At 50.3% G+C, this 24,549-nt stretch overlaps 2 protein-coding genes across 3 annotated transcripts in view; one reads left to right on the top strand and one right to left on the bottom strand.

Moving 5' to 3' along the window:
• SIAE (sialic acid acetylesterase) overlaps window positions 1–9,636 on the bottom strand; it is a 42,768-nt gene extending 33,132 nt beyond the window's left edge. Inside the window, exon 1 of the mRNA XM_038753402.1 lies at window positions 9,538–9,636. Within this exon, the coding sequence (XP_038609330.1) occupies window positions 9,538–9,619 (82 nt within the window). The 5' untranslated portion in view covers window positions 9,620–9,636. The remainder of the gene's footprint in view (window positions 1–9,537) is intronic.
• A 225-nt stretch (window positions 9,637–9,861) lies between these two features.
• SPA17 (sperm autoantigenic protein 17) lies at window positions 9,862–23,979 on the top strand. 2 transcript variants are annotated; one of them, XM_038753405.1, is made up of 5 exons: window positions 9,862–9,951; window positions 12,448–12,627; window positions 20,095–20,165; window positions 22,608–22,682; window positions 23,619–23,979. In XM_038753405.1, exons 2-5 carry the CDS (start codon window positions 12,474–12,476, stop codon window positions 23,745–23,747), a joined length of 429 nt encoding a protein of 142 aa, XP_038609333.1. In that variant the 5' UTR covers window positions 9,862–9,951; window positions 12,448–12,473; the 3' UTR covers window positions 23,748–23,979. The 2 variants fall into 2 exon arrangements, with proteins under 2 accessions (XP_038609333.1, XP_038609332.1); XM_038753404.1 differs by having other exon boundaries at window positions 9,942–10,068.
• The last annotated feature ends 570 nt before the right edge of the window (window positions 23,980–24,549 follow it).

Raw genomic sequence — 24,549 nt, 5'->3', positions numbered from 1 at the left:
CACTAGGCGTGGTTATACTGGACTCTCCCAAGCGCTTAGTACAGTGCTCTGCACACAGTAAGAGCTCAATCAGTGAATGACTGAAGCCAGGTCCTCTGACCTCCTGGCCCGCGCTCTTTCCACTAGGCCTGGTTAACGTGTCCTTTTCCAAGCGCTTAGTACAGTGCTCTGTACACAGTAAGGGCTCAATACATGAATGACTAAACCAGGTCTTGTGACTCCCAAGCCCATGCTCATTCCACTGGGCCTGGTTATACTGGACTCTCCCAAGCGCTTAGTACATTGCTCTGCACACAGTAAGAGTTCAATCAATGAATGACTGAAGCCAGGTCCTCTGACTTCCAGGCCTGCGCTCTTTCCACTAGGCCTGGTTAAAGTGTCCTTTCCCAAGCGCTTAGTACAGTGCTCTGTACACAGTAAGAGCTCAATAAATGAATGACTGAAGCCAGGTCCTCTGACCTCCAGGCCCTTGCTCTTTCCACTAGGCCTGGTTAAAGTGTCCTTTCCCAAGCGCTTAGTACAGTGCTCTGTACACAGTAAGAGCTCAATACATGAATGACTAAACCAGGTCTTGTGACTCCCAAGCCCGTGCTCATTCCACTAGGCGTGGTTATACTGGACTCTCCCAAGTGCTTAGTACAGTGCTCTGCACACAGTAAGAGCACAATCAGTGAGTGACTGAAGTCAGGTCCTCTGACCTACAGGCCCGTGCTCTTTCCACTTGGCCTGGTTAAAGTGTCCTCTCCCAAGCGCTTAGTACAGTGCTCTGCACACAGTAAGGGCTCAATAAATGAATGACTGAAGCCAGGTCCTCTGACACCCAGGCCCGTGCTCTTTCCACTAGGCCTGGTTATACTGGACTCTCCCAAGTGCTAAGTACAGTGCTCTGCACACAGTAAGAGCTCAATGAATAACTGAAGCCAGGTCCTCTGACCTCCAGGCCCACGTTCTTTCCACTAGGCCTGGTTAAAGTGTCCTTTCCCAAGCGCTTAGTACAGTGCTCTGTACACAGTAAGAGCTCAATACATGAATGACTAAACCAGGTCTTGTGACTCTCTGACCTCCAGGCCCGTGCTCTTTCCACTAGGCTTGGTTAAAGTGTCCTTTCCCAAGCGCTTAGTACAGTGTTCTGTATACAGTAAGAGCTCAATACATGAACGACTAAACCAGGTCTTGTGACTCCCAAGCCCGTGCTCATTCCACTGGGCCTGGTTATACTGGATTCTCCCAAGCGCTTAGTACAGTGCTCTGCACACAGTAAGAGCTCAATCAATGAATAACTGAAGCCAGGTCCTCTGACCTCCAGGCCCGTGCTCTTTCCACTAGGCCTGGTTAAAGTGTCCTTTCCCAAGCGCTTAGTACAGTGCTCTGTACACAGTAAGCGCTCAATCAATGAATGACTGACTCCAGGTCCTCTGACCTCCAGGCCCGTGCTCTTTCCACTAGGCCTGGTTAAAGTGTCCTTTCCCAAGCGCTTAGTACAGTGCTCTGTACACAGTAAGAACTCAATACATGAATGACTAAAGCAGGTCTTGTGACTCCCAAGCCCGTGCTCATTCCACTAGGCGTGGTTATACTGGACTCTCCCAAACGCTTAGTACAGTGCTCTGCACACAGTAAGAGCTCAATCAATGAATGACTGAAGTCAGGTCCTCTGACTTCCAGGCCCGTGCTCTTTCCACTCGGCCTGGTTATAATGGACTCTCCCAAGCGCTTAGTACAGTGCTCTGCACACAGTAAGAGCTCAATAAATGAATGACTGAAGCCAGGTCCTCTGACCTCCAGGCCTGTGCTCTTTCCACTAGGCCTGGTTAAAGTGTCCTTTCCGAAGCGCTTAGTACAGTGCTCTGCACACAGTAAGAGCTCAATACATGAATGACTAAACCAGGTTTTGTGACTCCCAAGCCCGTGCTCATTCCACTGGGCCTGGTTATACTGGACTCTCCCAAGCGCTTAGTACAGTGCTCTGCACACAGTAAGAGCTCAATCAATGAATGACTGATTCCAGGTCCTCTGACCTCCTGGCCCGTGCTCTTTCCACTAGGCCTGGTTAAAGTGTCCTTTCTCAAGCGCTTAGTACAGTGCTCTCTGTACACAGTAAGAGCTCAATAGATGAATGACTAAACCCAGGTCCTCTGACACCCAAGCCCGTGCTCAGTCCACTGGGCCTGGTTATACTGGACTCTCCCAAACGCTTAGTACAATGCTCTGTACACAGTAAGGGCTCAATCAACGAATGACTGAAGCCAGGTCCTCTGACCTCCAGGCCCGTGCTCATCCCACTAGGCCTGGTTACAGTGTCCTTTCCCAATAATAATAATAATAATAATAGCATTTGCACTTACTATGTGCAAAGCACTGTTCTAAGCACTGGGGAGGTTACAAGGTGATCAGGTTGTCCCATGGGGGGCTCACAGTCTTAATTCCCATTTTACAGATGAGGTCAGGAAGCACAGAGATGTTAAGGGGCTTGAAGGGAGTTCAGGACAAGCGCTTAGTACAGCGCTCTGTACACAGTAAGAGCTCAATACATGAATGACCAAACCAGGTCTTGTGACTCCCACACCCGTGCTCATTCCATTAGGCCTGGTTATACTAGACTCTCCCAAGCGCATAGTACAGTGCTCTGCACACAGTAAGAGCTCAATCAGTGAATGACGGAAGCCAGGTCCTCTGACCTCCAGGCCCGTGCTCTTTCCACTAGGCCTGGTTAAAGTGTCCTTTCCCAAGCGCTTGGTACAGTGCTCTGTACACAGTAAGAACTCAATACATGAATGACTAAACCAGGTCTTGTGACTCCCAAGCCCGTGCTCATTCCACTAGGCGTGGTTATACTGGACTCTCCCAAGCGCTTAGTACAGTGCTCTGCACACAGTTAGGGCTCAATCAATGAATGACTGAAGCCAGGTCCTCTGACCTCCAGGCTCGTGCTCTTTCCACTAGGCCTGGTTAAAGTGTCCTTTTCCAAGCACTTAGTACAGTGCTCTGTACACAGTAAGCGCTCAATCAATGAATGACTGACTCCAGGTCCTCTGACCTCCAGGCCCGTGCTCTTTCCACTAGGCCTGGTTACACTGGACTCTCCCAAGCGCTTAGTACAGTGCTCTGCACACAGTAAGAGCCCAATCAATGAAAGACTGAAGCCAGGTCCTCTGACCTCCTGGCCCATGCTCTTTCCACTAGGCCTGGTTAAAGTGTCCTTTCCCAAGCGCTTAGTACAGTGCTCTGTACACAGTAAGAGCTCAATAGATGAATGACTAAACCAGGTCTTGTGACTCCCAAGCCCGTGCTCATTCCACTGGGCCTGGTTATACTGGACTCTCCCAAGCGCTTAGTACAGTGCTCTGCACATAGTTAGGGCTCAATCAATGAATGACTGAAGCCAGGTCCTCTGACCTCCTGGCCCATGCTCTTTCCACTAGGCCTGGTTAAACTGTCCTTTTCCAAGCGCTTAGTACAGTGCTCTGCACACAGTAAGAGCTCAATCAATGAATGACTGAAGCCAGGTCCTCTGACCTCCAGGCCCGTGCTCTTTCCACTAGGCCTGGTTATAATGGACTCTCTCAAGCGCTTAGTACAGTGCTGTGCACACAGGAAGAGCTCAGTCAATGAATGACTGAAGCCAGGTCCTCTGACCTCCTGGCCCGTGCTCTTTAAACTAGGCCTCGTTAAAGTGTCCTTTCCCAAGCGCTTAGTACAGTGCTCTGTACACAGTAAGAGCTCAATACATGAATGACTAAACCAGGTCTTCTGACTCCCAGGCCCGTGCTCATTCCCCTGGGCCTGGTTATACTGGACTCTCCCAAGCGCTTAGTACAGTGCTCTGCACACAGTAAGAGTTCAATCAATGAATGATTGAAGCCAGGTCCTCTGACCTCCAGGCCCGTGCTCTTTCCACTAGGCCTGGTTATACTGGACTCTCCCAAGCGCTTAGTACAGTGCTCTGCACACAGTAAGAGCCCAATCAATGAAAGACTGAAGCCAGGTCCTCTGACCTCCTGGCCCATGCTCTTTCCACTAGGCCTGGTTAAAGTGTCCTTTCCCAAGCGCTTAGTACAGTGCTCTGTGCACAGTAAGAGCTCAATAGATGAATGACTAAACCAGGTCTTGTGACTCCCAAGCCCGTGCTCATTCCACTGGGCCTGGTTATACTGGACTCTCCCAAGCGCTTAGTACAGTGCTCTGCACATAGTTAGGGCTCAATCAATGAATGACTGAAGCCAGGTCCTCTGACCTCCTGGCCCATGCTCTTTCCACTAGGCCTGGTTAAACTGTCCTTTTCCAAGCACTTAGTACAGTGCTATGCACACAGTAAGAGCTCAATCAATGAATGACTGAAGCCGGGTCCTCTGACCTCCAGGCCCGTGCTCTTTCCACTAGGCCTGGTTATAATGGACTCTCTCAAGCGCTTAGTACAGTGCTGTGCACACAGGAAGAGCTCAGTCAATGAATGACTGAAGCCAGGTCCTCTGACCTCCTGGCCCGTGCTCTTTAAACTAGGCCTCGTTAAAGTGTCCTTTCCCAAGTGCTTAGTACAGTGCTCTGTACACAGTAAGAGCTCAATACATGAATGACTAAACCACGTCTTCTGACTCCCAGGCCCGTGCTCATTCCCCTGGGCCTGGTTATACTGGACTCTCCCAAGCGCTTAGTACAGTGCTCCGCACACAGTTAGGGCTCAATCAATGAATGACTGAAGCCAGGTCCTCTGACCTCCTGGCCCATGCTCTTTCCACTAGGCCTGGTTAAACTGTCCTTTTCCAAGCACTTAGTACAGTGCTCTGCACACAGTAAGAGTTCAATCAATGAATGATTGAAGCCAGGTCCTCTGACCTCCAGGCCCGTGCTCTTTCCACTGCGCCTGGTTATACTGGACTCTCCCAAGCGCTTAGTACAGTGCTCTGCACACAGTAAGAGCTCAATAAGTGAATGACAGAAGCCAGGTCCTCTGACCTCCAGGCCCGTGCTCTTTCCACTAGGCCTGGTTAAAGTGTCCTTTCCCAAGCGCTTAGTACAGTGCTTTGTACACAGTAAGAACTCAATACATGAATGACTAAACCAGGTCTTGTGACTCCCAAGCCTGTGCTCATTCCACTAGGCGTGGTTATACTGGACTCTCCCAAGCGCTTAGTACAGTGCTCTGCACACAGTTAGGGCTCAATCAATGAATGACTGAAGCCAGGTCCTCTGACCTCCAGGCCCGTGCTCTTTCCACTAGGCCTGGTTAAAGTGTCCTTTTCCAAGCGCTTAGTACAGTGCTCTGTACACAGTAAGCGCTCAATCAATGAATGACTGACTCCAGGTCCTCTGACCTCCTGGCCCGTGCTCTTTCCATTAGGCCTGGTTAAAGTGTCCTTTCCCAAGCGCTTAGTACAGTGCTCTGCACACAGTAAGAGCTCAATACATGAATGACGGAAGCCAGGTCCTCTGACCTCCAGGCCCGTGCTCTTTCCACTCGGCCTGGTTAAAGTGTCCTTTCCCTAGCGCTTAGTACAGTGCTCTGTACACAGTAAGAACTCAATACATGAATGACTAAACCAGGTCTTGTGACTCCCAAGCCCGTGCTCATTCCACTAGGCGTGGTTATACTGGACTCTCCCAAGCGCTTAGTACAGTACTCTGCACACAGTAAGAGTTCAATCAATGAATGACTGAAGCCAGGTCCTCTGACCTCCAGGCCCGTGCTCTTTCCACTAGGCCTGGTTAAAGTGTCCTTTCCCAAGCGCTTAGTACAGTGCTCTGCACACAGTAAGGGCTCAATAAATGAATGACTGAAGCCAGGTCCTCTGACACCCAGGCCCGTGCTCTTTCCACTAGGCCTGGTTATACTCGACTCTCCCAAGAGCTTAGTACAGTGCTCTGCACACAGTAAGAGCTCAATCCGTGAATGACTGAAGCCAAGTCCTCTGACCTCCAGGCCCGTGCTCTTTCCACTAGGCCTGGTTAAAGTGTCCTTTCCCAAGCGCTTAGTACAGTGCTCTGTACACAGTAAGAGCTCAATACATGAATGTCTAAACCAGGTCTTGTGACTCCCAAGCCCGTGCTCATTCCACTGGGCCTGGTTATACTGGACTCTCCCAAGCGCTTAGTACAGTACTCTGCACACAGTAAGAGTTCAATCAATGAATGACTGAAGCCAGGTCCTCTGACCTCCAGGCCCGTGCTCTTTCCACTAGGCCTGGTTAAAGTGTCCTTTCCCAAGCGCTTAGTACAGTGCTCTGCACACAGTAAGGGCTCAATAAATGAATGACTGAAGCCAGGTCCTCTGACACCCAGGCCCGTGCTCTTTCCACTAGGCCTGGTTATACTGGACTCTCCCAAGTGCTTAGTACAGTGCTCTGCACACAGTAAGAGCTCAATGAATAACTGAAGCCAGGTCCTCTGCCCTCCAGGCCCGTGTTCTTTCCACTAGGCCTGGTTAAAGTGTCCTTTCCCAAGCGCTTAGTAAAGTGCTCTGTACACAGTAAGAGCTCAATACATGAATGACTAAACCAGGTCTTGTGACTCTCTGACTTCCAGGCCCGTGCTCTTTCCACTAGGCTTGGTTAAAGTGTCCTTTCCCAAGCGCTTAGTACAGTGCTCTGTACACAGTAAGCGCTCAATCAATGAATGACTGACTCCAGGTCCTCTGACCTCCAGGCCCGTGCTCTTTCCACTAGGCCTGGTTAAAGTGTCCTTTCCCAAGCGCTTAGTACAGTGCTCTGCACACAGTAAGAGCTCAATCAATGAATGACTGAAGCCAGGTCCTCTGACCTCCAGGCCCGTGCTCCTTCCACTAGGCCTGGTTAAAGTGTCCTTTCCCAAGCGCTTAGTACAGTGCTCTGTACACAGTAAGAACTCAATACATGAATGACTAAACCAGGTCTCGTGACTCCCAAGCCCGTGCTCATTCCACTAGGCCTGGTTATACTGGACTCTCCCAAGCGCTTAGTACAGTGCTCTGTACACAGTTAGGGCTCAATCAATGAATGACTGAAGCCAGGTCCTCTGACCTCCTGGCCCGTGCTCTTTCCACTAGGCCTGGTTAAAGTGTCCTTTTCCAAGCGCTTAGTACAGTGCTCTGTACACAGTAAGCGCTCAATCAATGAATGACTGAAGCCAGGTCCTCTGACCTCCAGGCCCGTGCTCTTTCCACTAGGCCTGGTTAAACTGTATTTTCCCAAGCGTTTAGTACAGTGCTTTGTACGCAGTAAGAGCTCAATACATGAATGACTAAACCAGGTCTTGTGACTCCCAAGCCCGTGCCCATTTCACTAGGCGTGGTTATACTGGACTCTCCCAAGCACTTAGTACAGTGCTCTGCACACAGTAAGAGCTCAATCAATGAATGACTGATTCCAGGTCCTCTGACCTCCAGGCCCGTGCTCATTCCACTAGGCCTGATTATACTGGACTCTCCCAAGTGCTTAGTACAGTGCTCTGCACACAGTAAGGGCTCAATAAATGAATGACTGAAGCCAGGTCCTCTGACCTCCAGGCCCGTGCTCTTTCCACTAGGCCTGGTTATAATGGACTCTCCCAAGCGCTTAGTACAGTGCTGTGCACACAGGAAGAGCTCAGTCAATGAATGACTGAAGCCAGGTCCTCTGACCTCCTGGCCCGTGTTTTTTACACTAGGCTTGGTTAATGTGTCCTTTCCCTAGCGCTTAGTACAGTGCTCTGCACACAGTAAGGGCTCAATAAATGAATGACTGAGGCCAGGTCCTCTGACCTCCAGGCCCGTGCTCTTTCCACTAGGCCTGGTTATACTGGACTCTCCCAAGAGCTTAGTACAGTGCTCTGCACACAGTAAGAGCTCAATCCGTGAATGACTGAAGCCAGGTCCTCTGACCTCCAGGCCCGTGCTCTTTCCACTAGGCCTGGTTAAAGTGTCCTTTCCCTAGTGCTTAGTAAAGTGCTCTGCACACAGTAAGGGCTCAATAAATGAATGACTGAAGCCAGGTCCTCTGACCTCGAGGCCCGTGCTCTTTCCACTAGGCCTGGTTAAAGTGTCCTTCCCCAAGAGCTTAGTACAGTGCTCTGTACGCAGTAAGAGCTCAATACATGAATGACTAAACCAGGTCTTGTGACTCCCAAGCCCGTGCTCATTCCACTGGGCCTGGTTATACTGGACTCTCCCAAGCACTTAGTACAGTGCTCTGCACACAGGAAGAGCTCAGTCAATGAATGACTGATTCCAGGTCCTCTGACCTCCAGGCCCGTGCTCTTTCCACTAGGCCTGGTTAAAGTGTCCTCTCCCAAGCGCTTAGTACAGTGCTCTGCACACAGTAAGGGCTCAATAAATGAATGACTGAAGCCAGGTCCTCTGACACCCAGGCCCGTGCTCTTTCCACTAGGCCTGGTTATACTGGACTCTCCCAAGTGCTTAGTACAGTGCTCTGCACACAGTAAGAGCTCAATGAATAACTGAAGCCAGGTCCTCTGCCCTCCAGGCCCGTGTTCTTTCCACTAGGCCTGGTTAAAGTGTCCTTTCCCAAGCGCTTAGTACAGTGCTCTGTACACAGTAAGAGCTCAATACATGAATGACTAAACCAGGTCTTGTGACTCTCTGACCTCCAGGCCCGTGCTCTTTCCACTAGGCTTGGTTAAAGTGTCCTTTCCCAAGCGCTTAGTACAGTGTTCTGTATACAGTAAGAGCTCAATACATGAACGACTAAACCAGGTCTTGTGACTCCCAAGCCCGTGCTCATTCCACTGGGCCTGGTTATACTGGACTCTCCCAAGTACTTAGTACAGTGCTCTGCACACAGGAAGAGCTCAGTCAATGAATGACTGATTCCAGGTCCTCTGACCTCCAGGCCCGTGCTCTTTCCACTAGGCCTGGTTAAAGTGTCCTCTCCCAAGCGCTTAGTACAGTGCTCTGCACACAGTAAGGGCTCAATAAATGAATGACTGAAGCCAGGTCCTCTGACACCCAGGCCCGTGCTCTTTCCACTAGGCCTGGTTATACTGGACTCTCCCAAGTGCTTAGTACAGTGCTCTGCACACAGTAAGAGCTCAATGAATAACTGAAGCCAGGTCCTCTGCCCTCCAGGCCCGTGTTCTTTCCACTAGGCCTGGTTAAAGTGTCCTTTCCCAAGCGCTTAGTACAGTGCTCTGTACACAGTAAGAGCTCAATACATGAATGACTAAACCAGGTCTTGTGACTCTCTGACCTCCAGGCCCGTGCTCTTTCCACTAGGCTTGGTTAAAGTGTCCTTTCCCAAGCGCTTAGTACAGTGTTCTGTATACAGTAAGAGCTCAATACATGAACGACTAAACCAGGTCTTGTGACTCCCAAGCCCGTGCTCATTCCACTGGGCCTGATTATACGGGACTCTCCCAAGCGCTTCGTACAGTGCTCTGCACACAGTAAGCGCTCAATAAAAACGATTGATGATGACGTAAGAGCTCAATCAATGAATGACTGAAGTCAGGTCCTCTGACCTCCAGGCCCGTGCTCTTTCCACTCGGCCTGGTTAAAGTGTCCTCTCCCAAGCGCTCAGTACAGTGGTCTGCACACAGGGAGCGCTCAATAAATAGGACTTCCGGACTGACCTGCTGTGCAGGCGGGCCCCGTGAGGAGGAGGAGGAGGAGGAGAAGAAGAAGACGGAGAAGCGACGAGGCCGCGACCGCCATGCCTGGGACACCCGGACGCCCCGAGCAGCACGAGACTGAGGGCGGGGCCGGGGCCGTGACCATGGAGACGGGGGCGTGACCGTGGAGACGGGGCGGGGCCCGGATGACGTAGGCGGAGCCACGGGGATGTGGGCGTGACCATGCGAATATGGGCGGGGCCTACTGTGTCCCCGCCCCGCCGCTCCCTCCTTCGCCACAGTGCGCAGGCGCGTCAGAGCGTTTCACCTCCCCCCCCCCCCAGGAGACGGACGCCGCGGAACCGTTACCAGGCAACGGGAAGAAACAACCAGAACCGGCGGCATCGCCGGCAACAGCTCCGCAAAATCAAAGAGGTGACGGCCCCGTCCCGTCCCGTCCCGTCCCGTCCCGTCCCGTCCCGCTCGGGCCGGCTTCTCCTCCTTGCCCTTCGCCCAGCTGAGCGGGGCCTAAGGACCGTCCCCTCCCGCAAGGTATTCGGTCATCCGGAGCTTGGCCCTCTACCCCTGTCCCTTCCCCCCCCGCCCCTGCTCCAGCCCCTAACCCTGCCCCTTCCCAGCCCCTGCCCCTTCCCTGCTCCAGCCCCTAATCCTGACCCTTCCCAGCCACAGCCCCTGTCCAGCCCTGCCCCTTCCCAGCCCCTAACCCTGCCCCTTCCCAGCCCCTGCCCTTTCCCTGCTCCTGCTCCTGCTCCAGCTCCTAACCCTGGCCCTTCCCAGCCCCTGGCCCTTCCCAGCCCCTGCCCCTTCCCTGCTCCTGCTCCAGCCCCTAATCCTGCCCCTTCCCAGCCCCTGCCCCTGTTCCAGCCCCTAACCCTGCCCCTTCCTAGCCCCTGCCCTTTCCCTGCTCCTGCTCCTGCTCCAGCTCCTAGCCCTGGCCCTTCCCAGCCCCTGCCCCTTCCCTGCTCCTGCTCCAGCCCCTAATCCTGCCCCTTCCCAGCCCCTGCCCCTGCTCCAGCCCCTAACCCTGCCCCTTCCCAGCCCCTGCCCTTTCCCAGGCCCTGTCCCTTCCCTGCTCCTGCTCCAGCTCCTAACCCTGACCCTTTCTAGCCCCCGCCCCTGCCCAGCCCCTGCCCTGCCCCTGCTCCAGCCCCTAATCCTGCCCCTTCCCAGCCCTTGCCCCTTCCCTGCCCCTACTCCAGCCCCTAATCCTGCCCCTTCCCAGCCCCTGCCCAGTCCTGCCCCTTCCCTGCCTCTGCTCCAGCCCCTAATCCTGCCCCTTCCCAGCCCTTGCCCCTTCCCTGCCCCTACTCCAGCCCCTAATCCTGCCCCTTCCCAGCCCCTGCCCAGTCCTGCCCCTTCCCTGCCTCTGCTCCAGCCCCTAACCCTGCCCCTTCCCAGCCCCTGCCTCTGCTCCAGCCCCTAACCCTGCCCCTTCCCAGCCCCAGCCCCTTCCCAGCCCCTGCCCAGCCTCCTCCCACCGCAAGGCCTCAGACCCCCGGCCTCTCCCTCTGACCCCCGGACCGGCCTCCAATAGGGGCGAGGGCTCCCCAGGACGGGCCTGAAAGTTGACAGCCTAGACTGTGAGCCCGTTGCTGGGTAGGGATGGTCTCTATTTGTCACCGAATGATACTCTCCAAGCGTGCAGCACAGTGCTCTACACACAGGAAGCCCTCAATAAATACTACTGAATGAATGAGTGTGTACATAGCTATAATGATGTGTATATAGCTATAATTCTACTTATCTATTTTGATGGTGTTGACACCTGTCTATTTGTTTTGTTTTGTTGTCTTTTTCCTCCTTCTAGACTGTGAGCCCGTTGTTGGGTAGGGAACATATTTATATGTTGCCAATTTGTACTTCCCACCAAGCGCTCAGTACAGTGCTCAATAAATATGAATGAATAAATGAATGAGAGTTCGGTGACCCCCACCCCAGCGGGGGGATGCTGGCTGGCCGTCAGCAACCCGGTCCTTGCCCTGGTTGACTGGACCCCTAGGCCTCGCTGACCCTTCCCTCCTCCCCCTTTCCCGACACTTTCCCCACCTCCCACGACTCTCAGAATCCCAGGAACCCCTCACCCCCGTCCATCCCTTTGGACCCCAACACCCAGGGAGGCCTCAGCACACCAGGTGCCAATTGAATTCCCCTACCTTCTCTGGAAGATCAGATCTCTCCTCTCTCCCCCGATGGAGGAGGTGGAACCCACAAGAATGGAGAGAACTAACAGTCATCGTCACCCCAAACTCTTGAGTTTGGAAACTGGGGGAGACGGGAGGCTGCCCCTTCCCTAGGCAGTGGTCTTCAGTGGGCTCAGCTACTTATCTGAGCCAAATTTGAGCCCGGGCTTTGGTACCAAGGGCCCCAGGAGTGCCATCTGCCTCCACAGCTGTAGGCTGGCACGATGCCCCTCCAAAACCTGAGAGTGAAATCCATCCAGGAAAGCCTTGAAAAGAAGGAGTTTTTTATTGTTATTCTAAAATATGTCCTAGTTCCTACAAGCCCTTGCCTCAGGCGGGACCTTATTCCAGCTCCAGATCCATTTCCATTTCTGGCTTATGCACCTATTTATAATTCTCGAGTTGTTTCTCACCCTCACCACGTTCCTTCGATACGTTTAGCATCCAACCTCCTTTCCTTGGAGTTAGGAGAGGGGCGGGGATTATTCCCCCCTTTTACAGACGGAAAAATCGAGGCCCAAAGAAATCCTAGGACCACAGTATGGTAGACGGACCGGACTTTTAGTGCCAACTTTACCCCTCCCAAGAGAGAGGGGCTGGGGGGAGGCGAGGGGAGGAAAATGCTGACTGGGCCGTGAGAGGCACTGCCAAGCTGTGGTGTTTGGGCCCCGGAAGTCAAAGATGAGCAGGCGTGGCCCGGTGGAAGATTTAAAGACTGTGCTCTCTCTAGGTGTCACAGACCTCTTCCTTCTGAAGATGTCGGTTCCATTCTCCAACACCCAATACCGTATTCCTCAAGGATTTGGAAATGTGCTCGAAGGGCTGACCCGGGAGATTCTGAAGGAGCAGCCGGACAACATTCCAGCCTTTGCAGCAGCCTATTTTGAGGCCCTTCTAGAGAAAAGAGAGAGTAAGAAAACGGACGTTGTTTTAGACAGGTTTTTAAAAATAGTAGCCAACCAGTAGATTGACAGTATTGCACTCTGACACTTCCAACACACTCTTTCTTGTACTAAGGCTGGTGTTACTTTGAAGAGACCCATTGAGCCAGAGGGTCAGTAATAATAATAGTAATTGTGGTATTTGCTAAGTGCTTACTATGTGCCAGGCACTGTTCTAAGCGCTGGGGAGAATACAAGCAAATCGGGTTGGACACAGTCCCTGTCTCACAAGGAGCTCACAGTCTTAATCCCCATTTTACAGATGAGGTAACTGAGGCACAGAGACCAATAATAGTAATAATAATTATGGAATTTGTTAAGAGCTTCCTATGTGCCAGGCACTGTACGAAGCGCTGGGGTGTTTACAAGCAAATAGGGTTGGACACTGTCCTTACCCCATGTAGGGCTCATTGTCTCAATCCCCGTTATAGTTTTAGATGAGATAACTGAGGCCCAGAGAAGTGAAGTGACTTGACCAAGGTCACACAGCAGACCAGTGGCAGAGCAGCATGGTAAAGTGGATAGATCACGAGCCTGGGAATCAGAAGGTCATGGGTTCTAATCCCAGCTCTGCCACTTGTCTGCTGTGTGACTTTAGGCAAGTCACTTCACTTCTCTGTGCCTCAGTTACCTCATCTGCAAAATAGGGATTTTTGAAACTGAGAGCCTGATGTGGTACAGGGACTATGTCCAACCTGTTTTTCTTGTATTCACTCCAGCACTTAGTACAGTACCTGGCACACAGTAAGTGCTTAACAAATGTCACAGTTATTATTATTATTTCACCTGGTCATCACGTTGAACACAGTCCCTGTCCCACAGGGGAATCACAGTCTTAATCCCCATTTGGCAGGTGAGAGAACTGAGGCATAGAGAAGTGAAGTGACTTGCCCAAGGTCACACAGCAGACAAGTGGCAGGGCTGGGATTGGAACCCATGAACTTTGGACTCTAAGGACTGTGCTCTAATCACTTGACCAGGCTGCTTCCCTGCCACTCCTATGTTTTGTAAAAATGAAGATGAGGCCCTGCAAAGCCTAGGAAACCTACCAACATGCAATGGATAGCATGGCGCCTGTCCCAGCTAATGAGGGAAAAAAGGTGCCACTTCATGGAGACGATAGTCGTCCCATTCTCCCCCCATCTTCCTTCCCCCTAAGCTTTGTGAGTGAGGCTGGTAGGTCTCTGGTGAAATCTGAGAGTTTCCTATCCAGGCCTGAAAGGACCCAAAGTGGCAGCCAGCTGGCCTGTTCACCCTGCCACTCTGTCCCATCCCAGTCCTCATTGCCCCCCGAAAATCTCTGCCCCTTTTCTGCCCCCCACCCCCCGACTTATACAATGAATCGTTGGCATCACTGCTGAGGAAGTCGCCTGTCAGGTCAAAGTCATAAAAATGGCATCTCCCATAAACCTGATGAACCAGCTGCCACTGGCACCCCATGCTCCAAAACCATCCTCCTACCGTTTACAGAGTTATCCATCCACATTGCCATTTCTCTCTCCCCTTCTCCAATCTGTAAATTCTTTGGTTTTGGCCTCCCTAGCTGGACTGTAAGCTACTTGAGGACAGAAATTGTACCTTCTAATTCTGTTGCACTCTCCCAAAGATCTAATTCAGTGCTCTGAACACTCAGTACATTCTAGTGATTGATGGGCACAGCTTGAAGAGGATGTGCTACCTAAGTTTTCCTCCACCTAGGGAACACTGGAGGACTGCCAAGAGGGTTTCAGATTCTTTCCCATCCTCAAAAAAGAAAAGGTGAAAGAAAAGGAACAGGGACTGCTGTCCTTTGGTGGCCAGTTTTGAGCTGGTGTCCCTCCGGCCTGACCTTTGGAGAATATCGTTGGTACAAAGGGGTGACCGGAAGCCAAGGGTGATGAGAGGAATGCTCTAAGGATGCTGCTGAAGTGCAGCCTCAGACAATCATCCGCTAAATTCGGGCAGGCACTGGCAACCGACAGACCTGTCTTCCGTGTGGCATTAGAGAGAGAAGTGTTTCTAAGCCTCAAGCTCCTAAAGGGCCAATGTGGCAGATCAATATGGAGAACAGTGCCAGCAAAGCCACCAGTGTGTCAGGGAACTGTCCCAGCCGTAGCAACAGGCAACTGTCACTGTCTTTAGCAATGCTACCGAGGACCATTATGTACCTAAAAAACCTTCCCCTCAGTTGAGATAGAAACCTCTCCCATTCCTAGTCGGGATAACAAACTGGTTTAAGGCAGCTGAGGAGTAAAGGGCCGATCTTAGGTTTTAGTAAAAATATAGCAGACGGCACCCAGGTTGAAGGTTTTAATTCTGGGGGCTCATTCCATGCACCCATCTAGTCCTAATCCTGTCTTCCCTGCTGCCCCTTTCCAAGGTGCAAGGGATGCAAGCTCACTGCCTGGGCTTCCCTGGTATTTCCAGTCTTTTAGGGTTCAGAAATCCAAGGAGATATCGGGCACCTACCAAGTTCCAAACCCTTACTAAGTGTTGGGAAGAATACACAGTAAGCATCGCTATGGAGAAGCAGAAGATTAAGCAGTTATCTGGATGGATTCCTCTGGCTAGACAGCCCAACCAGATCATTCGGGCCTAAAATACCAGTTGGGTGCCTCAGTGGGTACCCCATAGGGCAGTCAACACAGAGGGAATGAACCAGTTTTCCCCATCCCAGCCTTCACTGATCCAGCTGTGAGCTCACTGCTCCACTTATATTTTGATATCAAAGTCACTCACACTTTCCCCAGCGATGTCATCTTTTTTTTTTTGAATATTTGTTAAGCGCTTACTACGTGCCAGGCACTGTACTAGATAATGATCAATGGTATTTGTTGGGTGCTCACTAACACTTGGGAGAATACGATATGGCAGAGTTGGCAGGTGTGTTCCTTGCCCACAAAGAGTTATAGTCTAGAGGGGGAGATGGGCATTGATATGAATTTATAATATATAATTTAAAGACATGCACATAGGTGCTGTTGGGTTGAGGGTGGAGCAGAAGTGAAGTGACTTGCCCAAGGTCACACAGCAGACAAGTGGTGGAGCTGGAATTAGAATCCAGGTCCATCCGACACGAAGGACTAAGCTCTATCCACTAGGCCATGCTACTTCTCAGTACCAAAGGACAACTCTATTATGGAAAATTGCTAGATAAAAATCTTGGGTTTCTTTTTGAATAAAAGGAGGATACGAGCATTGACTATTAACTCTGACAATATAGTGCTAACTTTACAAACCCAAGCTATGCAAAATCAGTATTTAATTTTAGAAATAATATGCTTTCTATTACAAAAACATGAGTCATTGTTCTCAGTAATGAAAGCAATCCAGATTGATGGTTTTAAAGTATTAGCCCACCTTTCCATCACCAGACAGTGGGCAAAAGCAATGTTTAAATGGTTTAAAAATAAAGGGCGGGGAATGTTCCTTTATTCCCTTTCATTCATTCATTCCATTCCATTCATTCATTCATTCATTCATTTCCACCCCCCCCCCAACTTTAATGCCTGTCAAAGGGCATTTCCCAGCACCTTCTCTTGGGAACCCCTTCTCCGACCCCGCAGAATAAGATTTCATTTAAAAATGCCACAGAAGAGCTCTGGAGCTGAGCACATGAGCCTTCCTGGAAGCTCATCTCCTCCAGGAGGGCCTCCTTGATTTATTTTTAATCTCTCCACACCTACCACTTCAGCACTTCTTAAGCAGGTAGGGGCTCACACCTCCTACAGCACTTTTCTACCCATCTTTTTACTCTATTGCTTCCTCCTTTGTGTAATTTATTTTAGTGTCCATCTCTCCTGCTAGATTCTCCTAGACTATTAGCTCCTTGTACTCAGAGAAGCAGCGTGGCTCAGTGGAAAGAGCCCGGGCTTTGGAGTCAGAGGTCATGGGTTCAAATCCCGGCTCTACCAATTGCCAGCTGTGTGACTTTGGGCAAGTCACTTCACTTCTCTGTGCCTCAGTTACCTCATCTGTAAAATGGGGATGAAGACTGTGAGCCCCACGCGGGACAACCTGATCACCTTGTATCCCCCCCCAGAGCTTAGAACAGTGCTTTGCACATAGTAAGCGCTTAATAAATGCTATCATTATCATTATTATTATTATTACTCAGGGAATGGGTCTACCAACTCTGCTATATTGTACTCTCCCAAGCACTTAGTGCAGGGCTCTGCAGACATTTAGCGCTCAAAACAATTGAGAAGCAGCACTGTCGATAGAACAGGGACTTGGGAATCAGAAGGTCATGGGTTCTAATTCCGGCTACCCCGCTTGTCTGCTGTGTGACCTTGGGCAAGTCACTTCACTTCTCTGGGCCTCCATTACCTCATCTGTAAAATGGGGATTGAGACTGTGAGCCCCATGTGGGATAGGGACTGTATCCAACTTGATTTGCTGGAATCCATCCCAGTGCTAAGTACAGTGCCTGGCACACAGTAAGCACTTAAATGCCATCATTTTTATTATTACAATTGATTCCTTGTAAACTCATTGTGGGCAGGGTCATTCCTACTAATTCTGTGGTGTCCCCAAGTATTTAGTACACAACCCTATTCCCATAGGTGTTTGATCAGTCCAGCTGACTACTAGATGGATCAATGAAGTCCCACTTCTGGCAGTTGTATAATTAAGAAACATCCTCCAAGAAGTGAATGAACCAGAGTAGTCACATGGTCTAGTATAACTAGGAAAGAAACTGACTCTCACAGCAGACTTCTCTGCTCTTCTCTTTCCACCCTTCCTATTGGCTGGTCAATCAATCAGTGCTATTTATTGAGCGCTTACTAGGTGCAGAGCACTGAATTAAGCACCTGGGAGAGTACACTATGACAGTGTAACAGAGTTGGTAGTCATTCCACTGTCTTCTTCCCACCTTCCGAAAACAGCCCCTCCGAGACTCCCCCCAAACTGAGATAGGTTGATGGGATGGCGGCTGTGAACTGTGGGTTTGGGTCGTGGTATTCCAGCACAGTGTCAATGCCAAGCTGCGGTCTCTTCAGATATAAGTGGGCTTGGTATGTGAAAAGACCTTCATGGGCACCTTGCCCACAGCCCATCTGATCACCCACTGGGCTCCTTCACTCAAATTCTCAGTCTGGAATCTTCCTGACTGGACCAATCAATCAATAAATCAACCAGCGGTACTCACTAAGCACTTACATTGCGGAGAACACTGTACTAAGCACTTGAAGAGTACAATATAATGGAGCTGGTAGACCAGTTCCCTGCCCACAACGAGCTGACAGTCTAGAGGGGGAAACAGACATAAATGCAAATGAATAAATTACGGTTATAGACATAAGTGCTGTGGGGCTGAGGGAGGGGTGAATAAAGAGAGCAAATCCAAGTGCAAGGGTGACGCAGAAAGGAGTGAGAGAAGAGGAAATACGATTGAATGAATGAATGAAATGAGGGCCAAGAGGACATGACTGAAGCTCATTATGGGCAGAGAACTTGTTTGCTAATTCTATTGTATTGTACTCTCCCAAGTGCTTAGTACTGTGCCGTGCACATAGTAAGCACTCAATAAATACATGGATTGATTGATGGATGAGGCCTGAGGCTGGCCCATCTGAGAAGCAGCTTGGCTTAGTGGGTAGAGGACGGGCCTGGGGGTTGGAAGGGCCTGGCTTCCAATCCCAGCCCTGCCATTTGTCTGCTGTGTGACCTTGGGCAAGTCACTTAACTTCTCTGTGGCTCAGTTACTTCTTTTTAAAGTGGGGACAAGAGTGTGAGCCCCATGTGGGACACGGACTGTGTCTGACCTGATTAATTTGTATCTACCCCAGTGCTTAGAACAGTGCTTGACACATATTAAGTGCTTTAACAAGTACCATAATAATTATTATTATTATTATCTTGATGTCTACTTTTATTATTATTTTAAAATAGGAGACACCAATGTCCAACCTCATGCTTGGGTTGTTCCTGTACATCCATTCTCTGTCCTTTAGGACGGGGCCATCTTTTGATAGCGTGTCATAGAGAGAAGTAGTCATTCATTCGATCTTATTTGTCGAGTGCCTACTGTGAGCACAGCACTGTACTAAGCACTTGGGAGAGTATAATAGAACAATAAACAGACACATTCCCTGCCCACAACGAGCCCACTGTCTAGAGGGGGGAGACAGACATAGAAGTAAATGGGCAATATGAGCATGAAGCTGTCCTGGCGATCATCATTAAGATTAAAGGCTGTGCTAATAAACCTCAGGGTCTCCAGAGGGCTGTCTCAGAGGTCCTGAGAAGGCTCAGGACGAGACCCCGCAAACAGTGATAGAAAGAGAAAGTCGGGTGAAGTCTGTGGTGGTCCCCCCGGGACCCCTTGGGGAGCCCAGCAAGCTGGCCCGAAGTCACCTGGACCTCCCACGGCCCCCGGGAAATGGGTCTCGGATCCTGTTCGCCACTAAAGGCTCTGCAGTGTGGCTATTTCTAGACTCATTTCTAAGAAAGCTCAAGTGAGAGGGAATTGCAGTGCACCCACTGGGAGCCATGAAAGCTGGAACAGCTTTTATTGGGGCCAATAGAAAGGGGTGGATTATGGGCGCCCAGAGGCCCCAGGAAGGGAGCCGTTGTGAGCGAAGGAAGCCTGGGTGGGTGCCATCTGATAGCACTCTGAATGCACGGGCTGTAGACTGCCCAGGCCAAGTGGGGCAGGGTGGTGCAGGGGCAGGATCAGGGCAGCAGGGAGGGACATAAGTAATGTGCACCAGTTGGACCCACATCCCAGGGGCACCTAAGCACCCCCCACCAGTTTGGCTTTGCTGCAACTTGAGCCAAAGGGAATACATAACACCATAAAAAAGCAATCCTCTGCTCCGTGGTTTAGGGAAAGAACCCAGGCCTGGGTGTCAGAAGGATCTGGGTTCTAATTCCGGCTCAACCACTTGTCTGCTGTGTGACCGTGGACAAGTCACTTCACTTCTCTGGGCCTCAGTTACCTCATCTGGAAAAAGGGGATGAAGAGTGTTAGCCCTATGTGGGGCAGGGATTGTGTCCAACCTGCTTACCTTGTGTCTACCCCAGTGCTTAGACCAGTGCTTGGCATGTAGTAAGTGCTTAACAAGCACCATAATAATAATTATTATTACTATCTCAACATCCTCAGTCCCCCGGCCTTTTCCCCTGCCATTTAACAAGAGAATGCAGACACTGCCGTGCTGTATGGGCTCGTGTGGTTTGGCCACTTGGCCACTTGCATTTATTGGGCACCACTTGGTGCGGTGCACTGTACTAGGTGCTTGGGAAGTACAGAATAACAGTGACACATTCCCTGCCCACAAGGGGCTTAAACTCTTTCGGAAGACAGGCCTAAAAATATTTTCAACCAGAATGGTGAGACTTGAGCCAACGTATAATCATGATAGCCAAGACTGGATCAGGGAAAGGACTGTTGTTGTACCAAGGAGTCTGAATGAGCTCCCAATAATTCCGAAATGCCTTTTCGTTTTCAGAATCCAACTTAGATCCAGCAGAATGGGGGGCTAAAGCAGACGATCGCTTCTACAACAACCAGGCGTTTAAGGTTGAGCGTGGGCGCAGGGCGGGGGCGGGGGTGGGGGTGGTCCCCTGACCTTGGCTCTGCTTCCTGAATTCCCTCCCTCTCCCCGCCTGGTGGTTCTGCACGAGGACCATCCGGGAACCCAGGAATGTTGGTGGAATTGCTTCATTAATCCCAACTAAAAGGTTGACGATGACACTGTGCATTTTCCTGGCCAGAAACCCAGCTCTGGAAGGGCCCAGAGCTCGTAAACAAGAACCGGCCATGTGGTAGAGATGGTGCTGGCCGCCGTGGGAAGCTTTGGCATCCTAGGCACCCGTGCCCACAAGGCACCGGAATTTCACAGCCAAATCGTGGCATGAGTGAACCTGGGCTTTGATGGATGCCTGCTGGATTCCCCAGTGGAATAAACATGGGCTCCATGTGGACATGTGGTTTTTTTTTTTCCCCCAATGTCACTTGTTAAGCTCTTACCATGTACTAAGCACCGTACTAAGTGCTGGGGTAGAGTCAAGACAGTCAGTCAATCACATTTATTGAACTCTTACTGTGGGTAGAGCACTGTACTAAGCATTGTGAGACTACGAAAGTAAACAGACACATTCCCTGCCTTCAGTGAGCGTACAATTTATATGGGGAGACAGACATTAATATAAATCAATAAATGACAGATATGGCCATAAGAGCTGTGGGGCTGGGAGGGGGCCAGAGCTTAGAACAGTGCTTTGCACACAGTAAGCGCTTAACAAATACCATCATTATTATGAACAAAGGGAGTAAGTGAGGGTGACACAAAAGGGAGTGGGAAAAGAGGAAAGGAGGACTGAGTCAGGGAAGGCCTCTTGGAGGAGATGTACCTTCAATAAGGCTTTGAAGGCAGGGAGAGTCATTGTCGGACCTGAGGAGGGAGGGAGGGAGGACTGTGGCCTACAATCAGGTTGCCACAGTCCCTGATTCACATGGAGCTCACGGTCTAAGTTGGAAGCAGCAGGATTTAATCCCCACTTTACAGATCAGGGAACTGAGGCACAGGGAGATTTGCCCAAGGTCACACAGCAGACAAGCGGTGGAGTTGGGATGGGAACCCAGATCATAAATCAATCGATCATATTTACTGAGTGCTTACTGGGTGCAGGGCACTGAACTAAGCGCGTGGGAGAGTACAATGTAACAGAATAGGTAGAACCATTCCCTGCCCACAGCAAGCTCACAGTCTACAGGACAGGCTTGTGCGTGATTCCTAGGCCTGTGCTCTATCCACTAGGCAACACTGCTTCCAACGGAGTTGGCTTGGCCCGTCTCCTTTTGGCCAGGAGGCCAGGCCAGAGGAGGATCCAGATGGCCTGCTGGGGAGCTGGACTCAGTCAGTCAATCGTATTTACGGAGCGCTGTACTAAGCACTCAGGAGAGTACAATATAATAATAAACAGACTCATACAGGGACCTGTATTTGGTCCCCCCCTCCCGCCAATGGAGGAGAAATAGAAGAACCCAGTAGGGAGTGGCTCAATACTAATAATAACAATAATCATGATGATGATGGTATTTGTTAAGCACTTACTATGTGCCAGGCTCCGTACTAAGCTCGGAGTGGATACAAGCAAATCGAGTTGGATACAGTCCCTATCCAATGTGGGGCTCACAGTCTCAATCCCCATTTTACAGATGAGGTAACTGGGGCCCAGAAAAGTAAAATGAATTGCCCCAGGTCAGACAGTGGACGAGGTAGAGTAGGATTAGAACTCAAGTCCTTCTGACTCCTGGGCCTGTGCTGTATCCATTGAATCACACTGTTTCTCAGGTTCCCCTGCAGTCCACACGGGGGCACAGTGGAAGGAGCTTGACACAATAATAATAATAATAATAACGGTGGTATTTAATAATAATAATAACAACAATGGCATTTATTAAGCACTTACTATGTGCAAAGCACTGTTCTAAGCACTGGGGAGATTACAAGGTGATCAGATTGTCCCACGGGGGGCTCACAGTCTTAATCCCCATTTTACAGATGAGGGAACTGAGGCCCAGAGAAGTTAAGTGACTTGCCCATTTCCTAAGTTTCCTACTATGTGCCAGGCACTGTACTGAGCTCTGGGGTGGATACACACAAATCGGGCCCCGGGGAGCTATCAGGATACCGTTTCCCCTCATCCGGTGTTCCACATGTGTGAATATAAATTTGATATTCTAAATGCCTTATTAATTGATATTAATGTCTGTCTCCCCCTCTACGCTATAAGCTCGATATGGGCTGGAAACACGTCTGCTAAATCTGTCGTACTCTCCCAAGCGCTTAATACAGTGCTCTGCGCATAGTAGGCACTCAATAAATACCATTGATTGATTGACCCAGCAGCTCCATCCAGCCAGTCCTCACTATTTGCAAGGCATCCAGGAACTGCCTGTCAATGATAGCCTCGTCCCCGCCCCCGTCTCCCATCTCTTCCCTCTCCTCTCTCTAAGGAGGCGACCCCGGGGGAGCCTGAGAAGGTCACATCTGCAGCCTCAGTGAAAGAAGAGGCCGAGATCACACCTTTGGTAAGTGACTCTCTCCTGGTGGTTTGTATTTTCTGGGGAAAGAGTTAGGCAGGCTGTTGTCTCTGACTCTGCACATCCCAGTTTTGGTCTCTCAGTCCGGAGCCCCGGCGAAGGGCTAAATCAAACCACGTCCGCTGGGCAGGGGTTGTCTCTTCACTGGGCGGTCGTAAACAGTAAAAAGTAAACAGGCATCAATATAAATAAATAGAATTATAGAATTATAATTGAAGATGAGGGAACTGAGGCATAGAAAAGGGAAGTGACTTTCCTGAGGTCACGCAGCAGAGAAGTGGCGGAGCCGGAATTAGAACCCACGTTCTTCTGAATCCCGGGCTTGGGCTCTATCTGCTAAGTCATGCTGCTTACTGTTTCCCCAATTCCCAAATTGTGGAGAAACCTCCCTCCCTCCCCAGATTACAGAGTGGCCCATTGTCTTTCCAAGCTTGTGCCCTTAGCCACAGATGCTACTGAATAGACTCCTATTTTCAAAGAGTGGGCAAATGTCCAGGAAAACAAAAAGGTGCCGTGAAACACTGACCCCCTTAAGTGAAAAAAAATTATCTAAAATTGTGATTACTTGATGTGCAGCTAACCTTTCTCCTGGGCTTCATTTGCCATGATTTGTTTCCCTGAAAGTTTCTTGCCCCCGAAACTAAGAGTTAATCCAGAGCCGTTCTGGAAAGAAAAAGGAAAAAAAACACACCACCTTACTTGGCAATGATTATTTGGGGGGCCGCAATGTCATGATGAAAAGTGACAAAACAAAATGCCTGCTATTCTGGCATGCGCCATTTGGCGCACACACGGACGTGCTGATATGTCAAATCCTCTCGGGTGGTGGCACTTTTTAAATCGATGTAACTTGTACGTCTATTTTTATTGCACTGAAAACATGGGATGTATGAGAAACCGCTTCCCCTCTCTTCTCCTCCCAAGGAGGAGCCACCCCAGGCCGATGTCAACCACGGGGAGGACGAAGCTGCCACCAAAATCCAGGCGGCTTTCCGGGGCCATTTGGCAAGAGAGGAATTGAAGAAAATGAAAACAGAGGCGGAGGAAAATTGAGTGAGGCCGTTGTAGCCCACGTAGCCACGGAAAGAAAAGATCTCACATCAATCTATCCATCCATCCGTCTATCCATCCGTCCATCCATCCGTCCATCCATCCATCCAGCTGGCCACCCTGCTCTTTCTTCCTTCGTAAGGAAGATTTAGAGTAGTGAAGATTCATGCGATTTTGTCGCTGTTGTGAGAAACTGTACTGAGTGTTTGTTTAATAAACATGCCACTAAGACTTCTTTGTGATTGCCAAATCTTATTTGCATCTCTTCCCCAGACTGGAAACAGCACGAGACCGGGGGACTTCTTATCTCTCGGTGGTCTGTGGGAGATGGGTTATCTGGCCCGCTGGAGAGAGGGATGATAATAATAGTAATAATAATAATGATGATGATGGTATTTGTCGAGCGCTTACTACCTGCCAGGCACTGTACTAAGTGCTGAAGTGATGCAAGCAAATCAGGCCGGACACAGTCCCTGTCCCCCAGAGGGCTCAAAGTCTTAATCCCTGTTTTACAGATGAGGCAACTGAGGCCCAGAGAAGTGACTGTGACTTGCCCAACACACAGCAGACTAGTGGCAGAGCAGGATTAGAACCCAGGTCCTTCTGACTGCTGAGTCTGGACTCTATCCACTTCCTCTAGTAGATCCTCAAGTGGATTTGCCCAAGTGGATTCCCCTTGCGTTCTTCTCTGTCGGGAGCTTGTCACTGCCCAGAAGGAACAAATGATCATCACTTTGAAATGGAGTCATCCTCCACTTAGCTGAATCCCAGAAACCTTGGCCTCTCAGGGTGCTAAGCAGAAATG

Source organism: Tachyglossus aculeatus, chromosome 11 (assembly GCF_015852505.1).
Source record: "Tachyglossus aculeatus isolate mTacAcu1 chromosome 11, mTacAcu1.pri, whole genome shotgun sequence".
NCBI classification, from domain to species: domain Eukaryota; kingdom Metazoa; phylum Chordata; class Mammalia; order Monotremata; family Tachyglossidae; genus Tachyglossus; species Tachyglossus aculeatus.
This window is presented reverse-complemented; position numbering and strand designations above follow the sequence as displayed.